At 36.8% G+C, this 21,620-nt stretch overlaps 1 protein-coding gene across 1 annotated transcript in view; it reads right to left on the bottom strand.

Annotated features, from left to right (window-relative positions):
* Window positions 1-21,620, bottom strand: part of Otogl (otogelin like) — a 136,465-nt gene that overhangs the window by 51,872 nt on the left and 62,973 nt on the right. Inside the window, exons 26-30 of the mRNA XM_027392463.2 lie at window positions 12,708-12,842; window positions 7,597-7,746; window positions 5,870-5,989; window positions 3,732-3,848; window positions 863-1,019 (exon numbers count right to left, since the gene is read on the bottom strand). Coding sequence (XP_027248264.1) covers window positions 863-1,019; window positions 3,732-3,848; window positions 5,870-5,989; window positions 7,597-7,746; window positions 12,708-12,842 — 679 coding nt within the window. The remainder of the gene's footprint in view (window positions 1-862; window positions 1,020-3,731; window positions 3,849-5,869; window positions 5,990-7,596; window positions 7,747-12,707; window positions 12,843-21,620) is intronic.

Below are 21,620 nucleotides of genomic sequence, written 5' to 3'. Positions count from 1 at the left end.
CTCAAGTGCTGGGAACAGGTGTAGACAACCAGGTCTTTCTCAAAGGGTAGTTTTAAGATGGTGTGTTTCAACAAAATAGATTTCATGGCATTATTATTTTTTATTTTATTTTACAGCCCACCTGCAGTTTCCTCTCCATCCTCTCCTCCCAGTCCCCACCCACCCCACCCCTCTGTTCACACCTTCCCAATCTACTCTCCCTTTGTTTCTGTTTAAGAAAGGGCAGGTCTCCCATGAGTATCAACAAAGCAGGTATATCAAGCTGCAGTAAGACTAAGCACCTCCCCATGTATTAAGGCTGGGCAAGGTGACCCAGTATGAGTAGGGTCCCAAAAGTCAGTAAAAGAGTTGGAGATCATCCCTAATCCCGCTGTTAGGAGCCCCACAAGAGGAGAACTCATGACATTATTTTAAAGGTAGACAAATGCTTGGCCGTTTAGAAGCCAATCACAGACACTGTCCAAATTGGAATCTGTTCTTCACATAAGTAACCACCTACATAAGGAAATGAGATGATTAAGGAGCCAAAGCTGAAAGGAAATCAAGACAGACTTTTAAAGAGCATTGTTACTATCAGAAGGAAGAAACTTCACAAGCAAGAGGACTGGGGTCCCAAACAACTTCTGTGAGGATGGTATGTAGTTTCTCTTTCAAAAGTTGCAGGAACAGCCATCAAACATAATAGAAAACAATACTTTTTTCTTTGATATAAAATTGGTGATTGTCAAAAGACTTAAGAAATTTAGACAACTAAAAATTATATTTTCATGAGTTCCACGGCATTACTCCACAATAAAATGACAATTAATTTGGATCTTCTTAAAAACTATCCACTTAACGATGTCCTAAGCAAGGTACCCACCACAAACAGTAGGTGACCTCCAGCGAACAGGCACCCCTTCCTGGCAGCATTTGTAGGCGTATGCTGCCACACTGGTACATAGACATTCACAGTCCCCTCCTAGGTTACAGTTGCATGTGTCTTCATGGCAGTTTTTGGCAAAGGAAGTAACATCAATCTGAAAGTGAAATGAAAGATAATATGATTTCAATAAGCACTGATTGTGATTAAATTCAAACTTCTGAGAGAAGAGTAACTGCACATTTTTCACAATGGATGTCATCAGCATAATACCGCCACCTACATAGTTCTAATTGTCTAAACCCACTGTGTTGCCAAAGGAAATGGAATTACTTAGCAAATGCCACCTCAGAGAACTAGCAAAACAAATAAGAATAACTGATAGAGCCATTTTGGCATCTGTGCTAGGGCAGATCTCAGACATCTGAAAGGGTATTGTTACATTGTTTTATTCTTGGCTTGATCACCAGGCATTGAAGCAGCTCCCTCTGTTTCTAAATACATTTCACATTTTTTTTCTTTTACTTCTTAGTCTTCTAAATGGTAATGTGCTGGTGATGAGTGAGTGGCAATGGCAATTTCTTTTAAATGTCTCATATTCAATTAATGACTTCCTTTGCATTGCACTTGTGAAATCACTAAATGGATTGAATAGAGTATTGGCAATGTGTTTCAAAAGAAGCATTTTGTGTTAGCGATTTGTGTTTTATGTTGTATGCCAATGCATGGGTTAATTTTTCAAGTGGCATCCAGGAGAGGAGCCCTGAGACTCTATGGCTTGGGTCCAGAGTTCATCTTATTGCCTGTCAAGGACCTATGGTCCTAAGAAGCATAAAAATCTCCAAATGGAACCTCTTTACAAACAGGACTCTAATCTACTCATATCCTTTAATGTAGCAAGCTGTCTTGGATTCCCCTCAAGTTCCTAAAACTTTTTTATATCATAACAGAGTAATCTATGATATTAAAACTTACAACTGAGGTGTTTAAAAATAACAATTATAAATTCGTTACATGTTAACATAAATTACCTATTTTAGTAAAAATGTGTTTGATCAAACAAAATTAAATTAGTGGGGAGAGCACAATGCTGTACATTTTTGCAGATTCTTTAACATCTTTTTGCAGGACACAACTTGATTCTCGTATCTGATTTACCACTCAGTATGGCTTGGTATTCCCTAACTGTAGCTTTCTTTTTTATTTAAGAACCAGGCTATATTGTGTTAGGTAACATGGCATTTTTGAACACAGTGTTTTATTATTCCCCTTTCCCCACACTTCCCTCATGGCCCCAACCCCACTGTCCCTGATTCCTTCCTCACAACCTCCTAAGCACAGAAGGGGAAATCTTTTTTTCCTTTACATCCCTTTTGTCCTCTTGTTCACTTCTTATCCTTCCATATCACCTATTAATTACCTTCTTGGTTTTCATTTTACATTTTTACGCTTTATCCTCTTACATCTATTTATATGTAAACATGTATACATTATAGGCTAGGATCTGTATATGAGAGAGAATGTGTATTTCAGGTTGTTTTTTTTCCCCTTTCTGAGATTGTATTCAATACTGCACAGCTCCATCCATTTTCATTTTTCTTTACAGCTGAATAAAATTCGATGTGTACATACACCATATTTTCATTATGCCTTCACCTGTTGATGGGCTGATACAATTTCCTTGTTGTTGTGGATATGCATAAATAAACTTGGATGGCAAAGTATCTCCACAATAGGATATGGATCCTTTGTAATGGCAAGAAGTAGTATGACTGGGTTATATGACAGTTCTTGTTATAATTTCTTAAGGGACTCCACACTGATATCCATAAAGAGTAAGTTCAAGTTGATGTATGAAAACTCACCAATGAACTCTGCAATTTGCTGGATTAAACACTTTAGGTTTAACTTGCCTTTGAAATAAACTTTCAATCCTGTGTGATTCTAGAGCATTGTGCATTGATTGTTTGAAAAATGTATGTTGTGCAAAGATCTTTTAGACATTAATACATTTAATTACATGCAACAGACAGTGGGCCACATTTATTTATATCATCAACTGTATTTTCAGAAAAGTCTCACAAAACTTTTAAACCCACAGTTATGGAACCAAGATTTGCAAAATTCTATTTTTCACTTCAAAAAGTTTAAATATTTTTAAGGACAGCAGATGCCATGGAATGTTTGCCTTGAAGCCACAGGCTTACTCTCCTCTTCTCAAGAAAACACCTGCCAGATATTCTTGTCTGAATGACAATATTTTTCTATTATCTGTAAATGGTGTTCCAGGGAGATCAACAACAAACCTGACTCACAACTCAAAAACTGCACAAGTAACTTTTTAGAGAAAACATGGGACACGCAGCAGAGGTATGTTTGACTTTAAGAACTGTATTAAATTAATTTCACAACTTCTACTGGAACCCAAAATTATCATGTGAGGAAGGAGCTTAGATATTTGTTATGTCCTTAAAATAGCTTCTAAAACTATTTTAAATATGTAGCCAGGAATTCAGTTAAACTATATTTACATTGGAAAAAATTACCACTCGAAATGCTCTCTGATGGCAGATAAACATCTATTCCCCTTTTGTTATTTACACATATTTACAAAATGAATTATCACACATATTACAAAATGTGAGTACATTGTATTTCACAAACTAGAATGAATTAAAATGATCATTTACAGATGCACACTGTTAGATAAGATGGGATGAGGAGGAGAGGATGCCAACACTAACAAAGGTCCCCTACCAATGATCATAGGACACCAGAGAAACATGAGTTGCTGAATTTATCTCACTCATCTCAGGACATGCATCAGCAAGTCTTTATATTTGAAATTTTAGTAAAAGTACTCTTTTACCACATTGCGACATGGAGCAAAAACATCACTGTACAAGATGGAGCACTCTTTCTTGGCATAGGGAAACTTGTTTTGGTGTGCCTCACAGGGCTTCAGGGCTTCAATGGGATCTTCACACTGTTGAAAATCAAAAGGAAAATGAAAGACCTTTAGGGAATTAAAGTCTGAAATCAAAGTACCCTACCTGACTACCCATGACAGTGGCATCCAGCACAGTTTCACCATTTTAGACATTTTTTATATACAGCCTGTTTTCACCCATAGAGCTTATTTATTAATAACAAATCACTTCTGAGAAGTAGCTAATGAGTAAACAGAGTGATGTTATAGGGGGAAATTTATCATTTTGAATTTTTCACAAATGCAGTATTTTCATGAAAAATTCTGTGAGCCTGAATTTCTCCCCTCTAACTTTTTATGTTGCTCAGTTTGTCACAGACCATCTACTGAGGTAGTAGATGTAGAGGTTTCTACAGTCTCCAAAAACTCAGCTTCCATTAACTCCACAATTTGAATTCTGCTGTCTCTAATCTGCCTCACCAAAACTTCCCCCCAAAAGGGGCACCAATAATTCGTTCAATTCTAAATACAGAGTCAGTTGCTCAGTCTGCAGCCACTTGAGCCTTACTCTCCTTCGATTCTGTCTTAAGTGTCTCATCTGGTTTGGATTCAGAACAGACATTTTCTGTTAGGTTTTCTTATACTACACCACACTGGGTCTTCTTCTCCAACATCCCATTCCTACCTTTCTTAGCAAAGTCTTGCCTTGAAAGCCCTCTGCCCCTCATTTGACACAGGTATCCTCACTTCAACAGCCTAAATATGCTGCTAAGTGTCAAATCCCTATTTATATACCAGAGCTGTTTCCTGCACTTTGAACCTAGACATTTCCAGCTAAATATCTTTCCATCACATCTTTCTCAATACATCCTAAGGGGACTACACTTGTTTCTACTATATCCTAAGTCCAACTCCTGCACACATATACCTCCTCTTTGCCCTGTCTAGGAAAGAACTCCAGCTGATATTTCTGGTGCCAGAAGGTATAGGGTATAAGAAAGACTTTTTTGAGTCTTTCAAATGAATCCTTCTCAATAAAGCCCTTCAATAAATACTGGGAGTTTTCATTTTTTTATGGTCTCAAGTTTTCATAGTTTTTTAATCTCCCCTAACAGCTAACCTGGCTGTACTATAAAAGTCTCCTGCATCTGCTGAGTCCTTGGTTTTTAATCATTCTCTATTTTTAACCATACGGCATAGCCATATGAACACTATGATATGTTTTTACGTTCTGTACTCTCTCATCCCCTGTTCATATTGGCTAGGTGGCCTCCTCCTTTCCCTCCATCCTCTTTCCCACAAACCAGTGGATATCAACCTGTGGGTTGTGACACCCACAGGAGTTACATATCAGATATCCTACATATCAGACATTTATTTACATTACAGTTCATAACAGTAGCAAAATTAAATTATGAAATAGCAATGAAAATAATTTTATGGTTGGGGGTCACCACAACATGACAAACTGTATTAATGGTCAAAGCATTAGGAAGGCTGAGAAACACTACTATAAATTTTACATTCTCATTCTCATAGATGTTAAAAAACTTATTTCCACAGCATTTGTTTCAGGAATCCTCCTTGAACTGTTACAATCTCTACTTGCTGTGAATATCTACTAAAACACCTATCTATATCAATGTATCTATATCAATACATCTTTGGTAATTTTCTACTTCACCTACTAACATTAAAATTCCTCAAAGGCAGAGATAATCACATTCATGCTCTATGTCTATATTATAACTAAAAACATTATATTAAGCAAAATCTACTGAATGAATATAGAACAGAAGACATTTCTATGCTTGAAAAGACATAAAAAGGTATAAGTATCTGGGCACATAATTTGTATTAGACAAATCATTTAACCTCCTTGAGACACAATCTTTCCATTTGTAATATGGAGACAATAACTTTTGCAAAATAAAGCTGTCAAAAGAATTACATAGAAAAGTAAGTATGAAAGTTTATCAACCATACATTATTATAAAACATTGTGTAAAAACTACCTAAGTAATTTGACTCTGTGGAATATTCTTTGGTTTGTTCTAAATTCTGTATCTGTAACTTACCTGTCCTAAGGCCCAACTGTCCCCAAACACCTGAGCATTTCTCACTTCCAGGTTATTAGATGTGGTCATATCATTTGAAGTACATTTGTCAAAGTTCCCACACAATCCTGCCAGCTTGTTCTATAGCAATAAAATTATGATGAAACATTTTATATTAATTCTAAGATTCATGTGTATTAAAACTTGGATGATTTAAGATATATAAAAAACTTATAGAAATAATTTAAAACAAATGTTTTAATAAAATGTCTTTATACCAATTAAATTATACTTATAATATTTAACAGACCCCAAATATTTTAGCAACCTATAAGAACTATCTATCCACATTACAATAACACCTTAGCATTGATTATTTCTAACAATGTAAGTAGAAGATTATATACTGAAGTATATTAATATGTTTATATACATATCTATTGATACATATGCCTAGTATGCAAGCATAAATAATTTTTATAAAGAAAAACTACTAGATTATATATTTGAGATTCTGTAGCAGTATAAATGTTGAAACAATAAAGCCAACTTGGGTCATTATAGATTGTGAAATGATAAATGCAGTGGGTATGGGACATATCCATATCAGTATTCACCTATGGATTTTCTCAAAATACTGTGAAAATTTGACTTTTAGAGACAGGATCCTCTAAGACTTTCAAAAATGGATGATATTCCAACAACAATGGGACTTCTGTTTAAAACCTTGAGTTGATACTTCTTGAAGTCTTTCCAATAGTAAAACCTGGAATGCAACCCTTTAAAGTAACATGGACCAACTTCCTATTTCCAGAAAAGCAGGCAGAGCATGGGGCCTATGTCTTAGAAACTGTTTCTGTCTAAGACCAGTTACCACTTCCACTCCTGGGTAAACAAACTGTAGTACATCCAAACCATAGTAGTATAAGGAAAACAAATACTAATACATACCATATGGATGAATTTTATATTTATTTTGCCAAGTCAAAGATGAGAGATCTGATAAACTACTAAAATTCCAATGATATGTGTAAAAGGAAAAAATAATGGATATAGAAGCATTGGAAACAGAATGGTATTTTTCTGGATTGTGGAGGTGAAGAGTAAGACCTATCAATAAGAGGGCAGCCTGAATAAAAAGTGGGTGTTAGTAGACATGTTTTGTAAAGAACTGCAATACTAGATCAAGACTCCATACATTTTTCAAAATCCACAGAGCCATACAAGTAGTTTTAAAGTTCCTTACTACTATTTAGTTAGTACAACAGCTTTACTATATGTGAATTTATAAGCTACAATATGAGGGAAAATACAGAAAAAGATTGCTATGGTAAGTGAGTCGTTTTTTACAAAAGGAACTCAAATAACAAAACTCAAGGGAGGAGAAAGAAGGGAAATGAACGAAGCAGCAACATATAATATGATTTTGAAGACAAAAAGAACTAAATAAGATTGGTCTATATTATAAAATTAATAGTCTATCCCTTTATATTGCTGAGCAGTATTTTACTATACCACTTGTGTGACTGTACTCCAATTTCTGAAGTCCTCTACAACTATGTAAACCTTTCACACTTATTAGTAATTTTGAAAACATAACAATTCAAACACAGCTCTCTATAGTTCACAAAAAAATCCTTTAAAACTGAAATTGCCTAGCAATTTGTTCAGTTGTTCTTGTCTCTAAACATGAAAAGATAAACACAATCCCATTCATTGCCTCCCATTCAGGGATTAGGTTGGCCTACCTTCCACTGTGGCCCAACTTTGATGTGGATGGTTGTCTTCTCGTCCCACAGAATGGTGATATCTTCCTCTGGGAAGTACACGACTATGTAATGCCCAGCCTTCCACAGTTTGTATGTAGGTTTGCTCTCCAGGAAAAACCCTGATCGCTTCTTTCAAAAGGATAAAAATGCCTTAGAATGAATATCACACTCTCTAACCAAAGGAAGGGATGCATTAAAGCCTTCCAGTATCTATTTAACATGATTGCTTGCCACTTTTTTTAATTCTGTAATACAAAACCAATGTATTAAATAAATACATTAAACTGTATTCATATGAAAACTAGAAGCTGGGCTCAACAAGAGACCATGGGGAAAGTAAAAGATAACCCATGTGACAACACAGTAAAGAGAAAGAGAATAGACATGGAGAATAGGAAGGAACAATGAATGAAAAACATTAAGGATGAAAATGCCTGTTCTTCCCTTCAAAAGAAAAATTATACCTCTGTATATTCTAATTATTTGAATACAGCATAAAATTGCCCTTCTAATGTTATTAAACTCTTTAATGAAATACAAAATTATTGCAATTGGGAAGACACAGTGCTTTCATAGTTCAATGAAAATTTCTAGATTAAAAAGTTTGATAACTGAAAAAAGAAAACACAACACAGATATAGATTCAACTATACATATATGTGCACACACATAAGGGTATGTATATTGGAAAGTGAGAGAGATACAGACAGAGAGAGAAAAGATGAATTACTATCAAAAAGACTTTGGAAGTATTACAAGAGGGGAGGTATTAAACTTGGAAAAGAATCTGCATAGAAGGGAACAGAAAGCTGCAATGAGAATGGAGAATAATGGAGAAGAAATGATGATAGAGAAACAGGAGGGTTGTCTTAAACAAAGGCTTAGTGCTAGAAGCATCCCAGATACATGCAGGCCTAAGAAAAAGCAGTAGAGGACTGAAGCATAGATGCCATGGCAAAGCCAAGCCTGAGGTCTTAGCACCAAGAAACCCTTACAAAGTTACTATCACATGTGCAAAATATAACCAATAAAGGATTTGATCATGGAAGTAATTGCCTATAGTTTGGAAACTCAAAGGAAATAATTTGCAAACTAGAAAGGGTAAGAGGGCTTAGATGGAGAATCCATTGGGAAATGAGAATAACTATAATTATAACCATGGCCATGAATTGAGCTCGTAAAATGATCTTGAAATGGGATGGACTAATGAGAAGAAAACTGATGTATCCAGAAGAAAACAAAAATTGGAAACAGATATGAAATCTTTCATGCATTTTTCTCCTCTGAATACAACTAAGTATTGGGAGTGTAGTGGGAGAATACCACATGAAAGTGGTGTTTAGGTGAACCTTTCAAAGAACGGGTGAAACAGATTCAGTCATCTTTATAAGGTGTTTTCCATCTCCTATACCAAGATTGTGCTTATAACTACATTGTGCATAGCAGATATAACCATCCATATTAACTGACTTTACCTAGACTCAAACTCTTCTACATCTCAAAAATCTATTGTCACTGACTAGGCTAGTCAGGTTATTGTATGAACCATCTCAATCTACGTACTTGATATTCCTCCTGCTAGGTATTGTAGCTCCAGAGTGTGGCATAACTGCTTTATTCCCTTTTTGATTCCAGTGTTTCCTGCATCATGATGCCACACAATGTCTTTCACTCCCAAATAAACTGATTTATTGGGCCCACACTTTGAATTTTATTACTCTGTAACTTCCATTTTGAAATTGAGTTTACTCTTCAGTCTATGATTTGTGAGTCAAGTCCAGCAGGACAAAGATCATGCATCTGTACCATGGCATCCTGACTCACATGTATTCTATGTCTTGCATCTCCCACCTCTCAGCACTGGTTTTCAGCTTCTTGCTTCTCAGCCTCTGCTAGGGGACCACTGCTATACTTCATCTGTGACACAGAGTCAGGACAAGGTTATGCTGAGCATGAGAACCAAGTACCAAGAGTGACAAGATGAGACTCTCCACACTAGGAAGGTCTGCAATCACCAGGGAATGATATCTGTGCCCAAAAGAGCACATATCAAATGGATAGAAAACATCCTGACAAAAGAAACCAAAAGGGAAAACAGATTTTTTCCACTAGGGCCCTACATGTTCATTTGATGGAAGCCCCACAATTTGTATAATCTGCTATGCCCCCAAATTATTCTGCCACAGCATCAACTTTTATCTTCATTGTACTTTCCAGGAGTTTTTTATTACCTGACTTGTCTTTGTCATTGCTCCCCATTCCAGCAGTCTGGTTTTAAATCAGTTGCTCCAAATCAAAAGCACGCCTTTTCTATTTGCCATTAGATACAAAATGCTCACTTCATAAGGTGAGGCAGCCTTGACAAGAACACCCTTCCTAATCAAAAGAAATGACTGTGCTCCTTGTGCTTCAGTTCATCAGCCAATGCTTCTTTCTAAAAGAGTCGGTAATGAACTGTCCAAAGTACAAACCTGGGGTTTAGAAGACTAGCACTTCAAACGAAACTGAATGACGTTAGAAAAAAAATAAGTCAGAAATGGAGATAATCAAAACATTTCTGAGTACAGCTTAGGTAAATTTGTAAATCATTTTAATTGGCATATTTGATTGAAGTACAATGGTGCATTTATATAAAGGACAGAGGGTTATTTATTCATTTCCCTGGATGAGCAGCCCATTCATTTATGAAGTAAGTGGCACTTGCTAGATTTTCACTTAGAATTTCCCAGAAAGACACTGTAGCTGGGAACTTGTTGGGATCACTCTTCTTGTGACTTTTCTTAATCTTACTTCATTCCTCACAATCTAAATAAAGGACATCCATCAATGCCTGTGTACACATGAAAGTTGGAGGCTGGAAGTTACACAGAGCTGTAATTACCACTTCACAAATGTGCCAAACTGTCTTTATGTGAGCATTTAACCAATTTCTCCCCTTTTGAAAAAGCATCTTTGATCATAGATAGACCTTCACCTATGAATGAATAGCCTGCTAATGGCTAAAGCTGAACATCTGTAATTACTTAAAATAGATGTCAACGTGACTGTAGAAGTGGTTTTGTCTTGTCTGATTTCTGGGTGATTACTCCTTATGTTTCCACCTGAGATATGAGGTGTGTCCTAGAATAGAGGTTATCAAACTGCAATAAAAGAATTTGAGATACGACTGAAAACCAAAGTAGCAAAACTGTCAAAAGGTAATCCAGGGGCAGAACAGAGTACACAAATCACAGGGCCTCTCCAAAGTTAAAAGGTGAGGTCTTTAGTTTAAAACTGAGAAATATCCATCTTTTTAGCATAGAAGGTTCATGTTTTCTCTTGACCTGCCATGTCTTTTCACCCTTCGCTACTTCAGTACCTGTGGCAGAACACAGAAACTGGCCCTTCCAGCAAATGTGTCAGATAACTTTCATGAAAATGTGTTTCAGAGAAAAGGTAGGAAAATGGCATTCTGGGAATTCTCTTTGAAATAATGAGCTTTAAAAGATCATTGTCAGATCATCCACTTCAAAACTCCAAAGTCACTGTCTTTAAAATGAAGTCACATGGTGTGTGACATCTAGGAGCTTCCAGACTGAGCCTAGAACCCTTGGCATGCACTCTTGTTCTCGTGCCTTCCACATTCTAGTTTGCTAGGGACACGCTTCCAGAATCTTGGCCACACCCTTGCTCTATCAGCCCCAGGAACTTTGTTTCAACCTAAGACAATTGTTACTACCACCCATGACATTTTGTCTTCCAGCTCTGCTCCTGATTTAAATCATTTCCCTGCAATGCTATCTGTCTCCCTTGTCACCTATCTTCATTTATCTATCTGATTCATCTGTCTATCTTCATCCAACAATCACCTATTGCCTTCATTCATCTCTTCTTACAGTGTTTAGTTCAGGTTATGTCTGTATATGAAAAGAAGGATGGTGAAAGAAAGGGATGTCGGTTCTTCAGATCCACCTTTTCATACTTTCAGTACAATCTTCATAGGACCGAAGAAGGTGGTTTTGTAGTCACTCTGAGGGGAGGCTGAAGTTTGAGAAGTTCAATAAACTTTGCTAGAGTGACATAGCAAGTAGGTAATGGGTAGAGATGCTAAATTAGTCTTGACTGATGCCCAAGTCTATGCTACAAATCTCCTGAAAATTTAGGGTTGCTTTAGTGTTTCCCAGGACTTCTTCTAGGAGCCTATGTAGAGCCTGGAACATCACATCATACTGTGGACATATAGATGAATTAGTAAATAAGTAGGCAAATGAATAAAACTGATTCCATCTTTTATTGGACAAACTTCTGCTATAAAAGAATAAATGAAGAAACACAATGATCTTACTTCATATGTTGCCCATAGATACACAGGGAAGACAGATAAACACACATGGAATTTGACTAAGGGCTATGGGAATCTAACAGGATCTTTGAGAACATCCTGAGAAGTTTCCCAAAGGAGATAGGACATACTGCACAGAATATGTTAAATGGACAGATGTGTTATACATAAACCGCTTTTTCTAATGGGACAGATGAGAGGAAAAAGAACCTAGATTATGTAAATAACTGGGAAGAGATTCAACTTCTGGAATGTGAGACTGCAAAAGAAAACCATGAGAGGTGAGGTAGGAAAGGTAAACAAACAGCTTAACTGGTAAGAACCTAGCAGGGCAACAGAAAGACAGATGAAAATTCTGAAGCACAACTGACATAGGAAATCAGGTCACCATATGGGGAAAGCATCTGTTGATACAGTGGATGGGATGGAATAAAGGTGTGTGGTGGTGGTGTGGTGCTGGTTGGAGTATTAGGAAGACAGTCTGGAGGCTACTGGAGGAACTCACATAACAAATGTTGGTTCTCAAAACCAAAATGCTGATCACGGGAAGGAAAAACAATAGACACAACTGGAATATGATGACAAACAATACAAGCAGAAGATGCAAATGGTATATGGTTTACCAAAACCACACAAAATAACAAAGAAAAAAGTCTAGATCTTCTACCTACATAAAATCAGAGGTATCCAAGTATCCAAGTCATTTCTGGTCTGTTTTCTGTATCAATAGTACAAGTTAGGATCATCAGAAAGCAAAGAATTCACTAACCTGTTTGTAAGGAGCATCATTGAGGTAGATTTCGGTGTCCCCAATTGATATCAAAACACTTTTAGAGCAAACAATATCATTGTCAAAGCATTTCTTGTTCTGGGCAATCACAGATATATCAGTATCATCTGTACTCTGAAACATGCCAAGAACATTTTATTGGCACAAATGTACACTACATATAAATTCTGTCATTTTATTAACAAATGTAAAGACAAACAAGATTCATGATGGCTTATATTCAAGTTGAAAAAGACAATACATGCTATTAAAGCAAAAACAAAAATTATACTTAACTGAAAATGATAAAGTATTCTATTGAAATACCAGTCTTTAAATAATTCCCCTAAAATGTTTTAAAATTTTGTTCTAGCAAAGCTTTTTAGGTCCATCATAGCTCCACTTGTTAACCATTGTAACTCTATCAGTATATAGCCACAAGATAATTAAGTCACTTAGAGAGATTTGACCTACTTTCATTTTTTAGAAAATATATATTTTCCTTCAACTTAGAAATTTTTCTGGACTGCTTATTACCTCCAAGGAAGAACTGAAGCAGATGCAAAATTTTGTCATGTGTTAGCAGACAAAATAAAACATTTTATTTGGGAGTTTGCTTTGAACTTCATGGTGTCTCATCTAATTGTGATAACATTTGAAATTGATTTATATTGAAAATGGCATTTTATTGTTTAAGAAAGCTGTGTATGGAAGAAAACATTTTAAACATTATTTTAAGTCAAAACAGCAGAACATGCTGAGACAGACATGGGCAGCTTCATCAGAGGCAGCTGGATAGTGGAGATTTGATCACTATATTCAGACTTTCAGATCCCACATTCTCTCATATCCATTCGCTTCATAGCATTGTGCAAGTGCTCAGAGCCAATCCACCATGCACTCATCAAGTTATAGTGGGAAGACAGCACTCCCTTTTCTCAGTACACTTCAGTTGCAGCAGTGTGGGAAACCTTCATGCCACACAGCCCTAGTAAGGATAGTGTAGCGCTCTGGCAGATGATGCCTGCTGGATACGATGCACAGGTATGCAAGTGAGATCTAAAACTTAGGCTGCTAGCAGTTCTCAGAACAATCCTCACAGTCATCTACCTATGTAGAGTGTCCAGGTGGCCCCTTGGTATCAGGTCTGCATGTGCACCTGTATGGTGTGTGTGTTTTAAACATTCCCTCCCCACACAAATGCCATGTGTACAGCAAGCACAACATTTAAGTGAATCATTTCTTGATATGTGCTCATGTATCAGAGTTCAGCCTACAGCCAAGCAATAAGGACCATCAACCATAAACAATGGCATAATGACACCCTTTGGGGGTGTCACTATCCTGTTGTTAACTGGCTAGGCCAGGACTAGTCATCAGTGCTCTGCCTTGATTCCTGGATTTCCTGTGGCTGGTTATGCATACTCTGAGAGATACGGACTTAAGTTTATCTCACTGAGATGATCCCATAACAGTTCAGACAAAGTACTGAGACCACAGTGTGCTCCTTTAGTTGTGATCTCACCAAGTTTCCATGGAAGCCACTGCAATGGTTGTGTGCTGGTTGTGAGCAGCATTTCTGGGATGACACTGACCTAAATACACAATCAAAGAGGTCATGAAAAATTGAGGCAACACTTCCATGGGTTTTCTGCTTTTGTGAGTTAAAAGTTCCTGCTTCTAGATAGTTCTTTTATATTTGCAATCTAAGAGGGTTTCCTTGGTTTCCTAGGTTCACTTTTTAAAATTTCATATATGGATACCGTATTTATGTCACTTCTCCCTTTTTATCCTCTCTCTAACTACTCTTGCATCACCCCCTCAGCTCTCTCTCAAATGTACTCCCTTTTCCTATAACCATTATTGTTATACACACACACACACACACACACACACACACACACACACACACACACACAGTTTACACTCCTAGGCATGAATTTTTTGCCTATTTGATTAGGCCTTGATTCCAAATGAACAGCTGCTGGTTACCACCAAGATGTAAATGCCACTATTGTATCTTTGGGATAGCTTGCTATGCTGTTCATTGCTGTGGTTCATAGACATCACAGCAGTGGGGATGGGGTGTTCTTACCTGAATTTATTCCTTGCAGCTTTCATAGCACCTTCATATACTATGAAAGCAAGTCTTCTGTGAGGAGGCTTTTGAATCAACCTAGCTCAATTTCTCTAAGTCTGGTGTCCAAAGTCTTTATTGGTAAAGAAGCCATTTTAAAAGACCCCATCACCACAGAGTTGACAGCTGAGTGATTCTAGAGCCCATGGCCCTCCCATCATGGCTCACTCTGGAAAACTACCCCAGGAATCACTAACTATATGTTGAGCTATGGCCTGTAGAAAACCACTAGCTGGCAAGAAAAGCTTTAAATTGGAATCACACACTTTGAGGGAGGTAGAAATCTGAGTTGAGACATAGAATGTACCAGAGAGAGAGAGAGAGAGAGAGAGAGAGAGAGAGACAGAGACAGAGACAGAGACAGAGACAGACAGACAGACAGACAGACAGACAGACAGACAGACAGACCTGCACCTATATGAAGGACTGTACAAAGGCAGGCCTCCACCCATGCTCATGCAAGGGATGTGCAAAGATGCTGCATCCTTGAACAGTTCCTTTCCTTCATTTTTATTTTTCTCTTATTTAATATCTAATTTCAATTTAGTGGATCAGCTTTGTCTTGAACTATCCTCCTATTTTCCTTTCGCTTCTGAATAGGTTTTCCCAGAGAAATGAAAACAGAGTTTTCAGCCTGAAGTTGGAGGTTTCCCTTCCTCGACCTCCAAGCGCTGAGCTTCTTTATACTGTCTGACCATATTGCCCCCTCCTTTCTCTTTTCATGCTACCTTGGATGAAGCAGCCCTAGATTCTCCCTTTCCTTTACAGTTTCCCTTCATTTACTTTTCCCTTCTCTATTTTTTGTCATGATTACTAGGCTCACTCTGCTTATTTCCTTTCCCTCCATACCCTCAGTGGCTGATGTCCTATTAGACACTGCACTGCCACATCACAGCACACTGCCCAGCAGAGTCATCCTTCACAATTAAAGTAGAAAACATTCCACGATGAACACAAACTAATGAAGTCCATGATCACAAATCCATCACTACAGAAAGTATGTGAAGGAATCCTATACACTGAAGAGAAAGACAGACACATCCATCAGGCTACAAGGAAATAATAATAATAATAATAATAATAAGAAGAAGAAGAAGAAGAAGAAGAAGAAGAAGAAGAAGAAGAAGAAGAAGAAGAAGACGAAGAAGAAGAAGAAGAAGAAGAAGAAGAAGAAGAAGAAGAAGAAGAAGAAGAAGAAGAAGAAGAAGAAGAAGAAGAAGCACTAGAATAAGTAATAAGCAATGCAGGTTAAGAATGTACCAGCACTACAAAGACAACTATAGGGCAGGAATTTGTATACATCCCTCAATAGTAATTCTATAATTGTCTTAGCATTCTCTAATTAAAAGGCAAAGACTACGAGGATGGATTTTAAAACTGGAATTGTCTATTTCTTTTTTTTTTTTTTTTTGGTTTTTTGAGACAGGGTTTCTCTGTGGCTTTGGAGGCCGTCCTGGAATTAGCTCTTGTTGGCCAGGCTGGTCTCACACTCACAGAGATTGCCTGTCTCTGCCTCCCGAGTACTGAGATTAAAGGCGTGCACCACCAATGCCCAGCCTATTTCTTAACTATAAGAAATGTACCTAACTGGAAAAGAGAAACACATACTCTTAGAGTGAAAGGAATGAAGTATGTTCCAAGCAAATGTAACTAGAAAGCAAACAGCTATAGCAATACCAATATCCAACACAATAGATTCCAAACTAAAATTGGCCAAAAGAAATGGAGAAAGTCGATTTATATTATACTTCTAAACACGTATGCATTATATACTGTTATAAGTAAATAGATTATTCCAACACAGGAACAGTGGGTAACTACAATACCTCACTCTCACAACCAGACAGGTAATCCAGACAAATCCTCAGCAAAGAAATGTCAAAAGTTTAATTATGTGATAGAAGAAATGAATTTAACAAGCATCGATAATATTCTTACTAAACATTGTGGAATACTCAGTCTTCTCACTCACCCATGGAAATTTCTTATTTAAACTATTTCTGGAAAATATTTTAGGACAAAAAAAAGTCTCAACAAATATAAAAATGTAAATAATTTCCTTGATTCCATCTGACAGCATTAGAATAAAGCTAAAAATGATGAGCAAAAGCACCTACAGAATATACACAAACTTGTGGAGACTAAACAACATAGTACCTGATGATGAATACATCAAAGAAGAAATCAGGGGAAGTTCCTAAATTCCTAGAATGAAAACAATATCATGCATAATATCCTAAACAAGTAAAATGCCTGGTAATAAACCTAACCAAGGAAATAAAGAAATTCTGCAATGAAAATTTTTAAACAATTGAAGATTCTAAAAGTTGTGCAATCCCTATGCTCATAAATCAATAGAATTAATGTCATGAAAATGACTATGTCAGCCAGGCGTTGGTGGAGCATGCCTTTAATCCCAGCACTCAGGAGGCAGAGGCAGGAGGATCTCTGTGAGTTCAAGACAGCCTGGTCTACAAAAGCTAGTTCCAGGACAGTCTCCAAAACCACAGAGAAACCCTGTCTTGGAAAAAAAAAAGAAAATGACTATGTCACCAAGAGCAACCTGTAGCAGATTCAACGTAATTCAAAATTCCAGTGGCATGCTCCATAAAAACAGAAAAAGCCATACTAAATTTAATAGGAAAACACAAAATACTCTGGTATCCACTACACTTCTGGAAAAAAATAATTATGCTAGGCTTAAAACAACTCCTGATTTCAAGTTATACTCCACAGTCATAGGGAAAAAAACAGCATGGTATTGACACAAAACAGATATATGTAGACCACTGTAACAGATCAACGGAATTAATCCACACAGCAAAAGCTAACTTCTTTTGACAAAGTTTTCAAAATCATACACTGGGGAAAATAGGCTGTTTTTAACAAGTAGTTCTGGGAAAACTGAACATTTACACGCAGCAGAGTAAAACTAGAGCCCTCTCTTTCACCTTGTAAACAAAAATAGTCATATGGATCCATGACCAAAACATAGAACCTGTAATCTGAAGCTATTGAGAAAAATTACTCTAAGATATAGGCATATGTGAGGGACTTCTAAAAAGGGCTCCAATAGCTCAAGGAATAATACTAAGAACTAAAAAAATTAGACTGCTTAAAATTTAAAACCGTCTTCACAGCAAAAAAATCAAAACAAAGAGATAGTTGATGGAATGGGAGAAAGTCTTTAATATATATATATATATATTATATATATATATATATAGAGAGAGAGAGAGAGAGAGAGAGAGAGGTATAGTAGAAAGGGCAAATATAAATAAATACTAAAACCTAAAAAACAAATTATATGGTCAATAAATGTGCTAAAGAGACAATTTTTAAAAGAGGAAACACAAATGGAAAAATATTCAACATCCTTAGCCATCAGAAAATGCAAATTAAAATTATATTAATATTCCATCTCAGCCCAGTCAGAATGGCTATCATTATTAAAGCATATAAAACGATAATGGTGGAGAGAAGGAAGACAAAAGGAAACTTTCTAGACATGGAAGGGAACATGAACTGGTCAAGGCACCATAAAAATCAGAATGAAAGCTTCTCAAAAACACTAAAACTAGATCTTCATGTGATACAACTATACCCCTTCTGAGCATATACCTGAAGGATTCCAAATGAACACACACAGAGATGTGCAGTGCTCGTCACAAGAGCCAGCTTTTACACTCAGCCTAGAGTCCCATCAGCAAATCAATATGTAAAGAAAATGTGAAGTACACACACATGCACATGCAGGAGTTTTACTCAGCCACAAGAAGAATGAAATCACATCACCTGTTAGGAAGTGAATGCAACAGTAGATCTTCAATATTAAGTAAAATAGCTCAGGCATACAAATACATATTTTCTCTGATTTGTGGATCCTAGACTTTACAAAGATGCCTTAAACCATTGACACACATGCACACACATACATGCATACACACACACTCACAACACACACATGTACAAGCATGCACATACACAAACACAAGTGCGTGTGCACATCCACAGGCACATGAGATGACAGCAGAAGGGCTACTAGAAGAAGTAGAATAGCCGAATGTAGTTAGAATGGGTATCCATCAATATGTTCAAAGTATGCAGTACACTTACAGAATTTCTTTTATGAAAACCAGCCCTGTGGTCAATGAATATGTATCAATAAAAAACAACGTTCCTAAAAAGAGGGACAGACTGATTCCTAAGTCACTTATTTTATAAAATGCAGAAGCAGAATTGAGAATCTTAATCTGTTCTTATTTGCTTCTCTTTTGATAGTGCCACAGTGATAAAATTAGGAATCGTTCTAGAAATTGTTGAAGAGAAAAGCCCAATGTGTAATGACTCCTTCATCCCAGAGAACATCCTTTAACCATGAACACAGAAATCTACGCTTTACCGAACCCCCTTCCTTCTGTGCTCACATCCTCTGCAGCATCAAAGTTCCTCAGTCCACAAGCTTTCATGGATGAATTTCCAAAGTGGTCCTTCTCTCTCCAAAAGTCAAAACTACTGGTCCCTAAGCCTCTCACTAACATTAACGGGGAAGATTTCATCAAAAGGAAAAGGATGGAGACATTCATGGTGTCAGCTCTAGACTGAGAAGTGGGGTGCAAGGATGAACATAAGTAGAGATGGGGCTGGGTTCATCTAAACCTTAGGTTGGGGTGGGACATTATTATGTAAACACAAAAATTTCAAAGCTCCATGTAGGTTTCCTGAATGCTTCATTTAAAAACAGATGAAGGTGTGTTTTCCTAATGCTGAAAATGTGATTAAAAGCGTATGCATTTTCATGTAAATTCTCTATACATAAGTTTTGACATCACTAGCAATAGAAGCCCTAAATCAATATCTTTCCTAGTTTGGCCAAATTATTCATGACTCATTGGTAATTACAGCAGCAGTGCCTACAGGAGAGGGTTAGTGAATGGCGCTGACAGAGTAATTAATGTGTCTGTGTGATTTATTTCTCCTTGATGGGTGCTGGGAGCTCTTGGCTCTGTTCTGAACAATCCTCTGCAAAGCATTGAACGTTGAAAGGCAGCATAATAAGGGCCATTACGATGATTATAGCATTGTTCTACTAAAAATATTAATGCCACACTTTTATGTATTATGAATGGTTTTCAAAGCAGAAAAGAGGATATAATGCAGGGTTTTGTTTGTTCTTCCTTTGGGGAAGAGTTATTTAGATTAAGAGACGAGAAAAATGGGCTACAAGGTTTCTGTTACAATTACGTTTCTGTTACTGTTAATCAAAGTAACTCATTGTTAGACCTATTCTTTATATTAAATCAGAATGTCAAGAAATATTCTATATTACATGCTCTGTCTCCTAACACCCTGCTATGCTGACAGAAATCTGAAACAATAGCAATGCTAAGAGTTATGTGTCTATAATTCCCACTCCTGATCTACTTCAAGTTAATATTAGGTTTGGAAATAATGTGGCAGAGTTACTAGGCAACGCAGGAATAATTACAAAGCTAGATGGAAAAGGTCAATACCAAGGCTCCTTATTCTCTCCATTCTAAAACCTCTGATAGACAATAATCCTCCAAATGATTCCAAAACTTGACCTGTCAGCACCTTTCAAAAGTGAATAGTATAGTGCTTGACAGGCCATTGTCAGCACCTGTCACATATAAACCTGAACTCCCTTTAAGGTTAACCATTCCACACTAGGTCCCTACTGATAGGTACCTATGAATCATCAAATAATAAAACAGGGTTTACAGCTGCAAGATGTTATGAAATCAAACCTGTAAGAGCCAGAGTTTTGAGAAAAGATGCACAAAAGTAGACCAGGTGATCAGAAACAAAGGACCAGAAATGAGAAGAGTTACAAGAAGACAAGAGTAACTTCAAAAACAAAATCGGATGAAAACTCAAAAGGTTTAGAAGAAGTTGTTCAGTCAGTAGAGTTTGCTGGGTATGCATGAGGATTTGAGTTTGGTCACCAAGTCCCTATTTTTAAAATAAAAGCCTAGCACAACAGCAGGTATTTACATTTGCAATTCTTAGGAAGGAGAGAAATTTCTGGAACTCAATAGCTATCCTGGATAGCCAATTTTTTTTTATCTCAGATTCAATGAGAGATCCTGTCTCGAAATAGATAAAGAAGAAATATTCAGGAAGATATCCAGTATCTGCTGCAGGCCACTACACACCCACAAGTACACATACACACAGGCACACAAACATGCACACACCCAAAAAATCCTTAATATGGATTTTACATCTAGGTAATTATTGTCTTTTCTTTGTAGTTTCATATAAATTAAATAATAATAATAATAATAATAATAATACTGTTCTCCCTATGATCCAAGGTTCAAGTGAAGCTAAGCCCACATTAATTTTTGTTCAGCACTGTACCCCTACTTCTCAGTCTAGGACTGACATTGCAGAAAACACACAAAGCATTATTGATGTGAAAACTTAGGTAAGGATTAACATTTTAAGAGACATAAAATCAGAAAGCTCCCAGGGGGTTAAGGAATTCAGTAACATTTTAAGGAACCACTAAAGAAAATATTAAAATCCTAATCTAAAACAAGTTGTGGGAAGAAGTCTAACAGGCACTGCTACTTGCGATGGGTTCACAGAATTCCATACAGTTTAACTCTGAAATCTGATAAGTAAAATATATACTTCCTGGTTTTTGAGTTTATAGCATAAGTCAGGATGCTGGAAGTTTTAGACTTCGTGGGGTTTCTTTTCTCTTAAATCATATCTTGCCTCACACAACAGTTATGACCTTCTCCCTA

Source organism: Cricetulus griseus (genome assembly GCF_003668045.3).
Source record: "Cricetulus griseus strain 17A/GY chromosome 1 unlocalized genomic scaffold, alternate assembly CriGri-PICRH-1.0 chr1_0, whole genome shotgun sequence".
In the NCBI taxonomy this organism is placed as follows: domain Eukaryota; kingdom Metazoa; phylum Chordata; class Mammalia; order Rodentia; family Cricetidae; genus Cricetulus; species Cricetulus griseus.
This window is presented reverse-complemented; position numbering and strand designations above follow the sequence as displayed.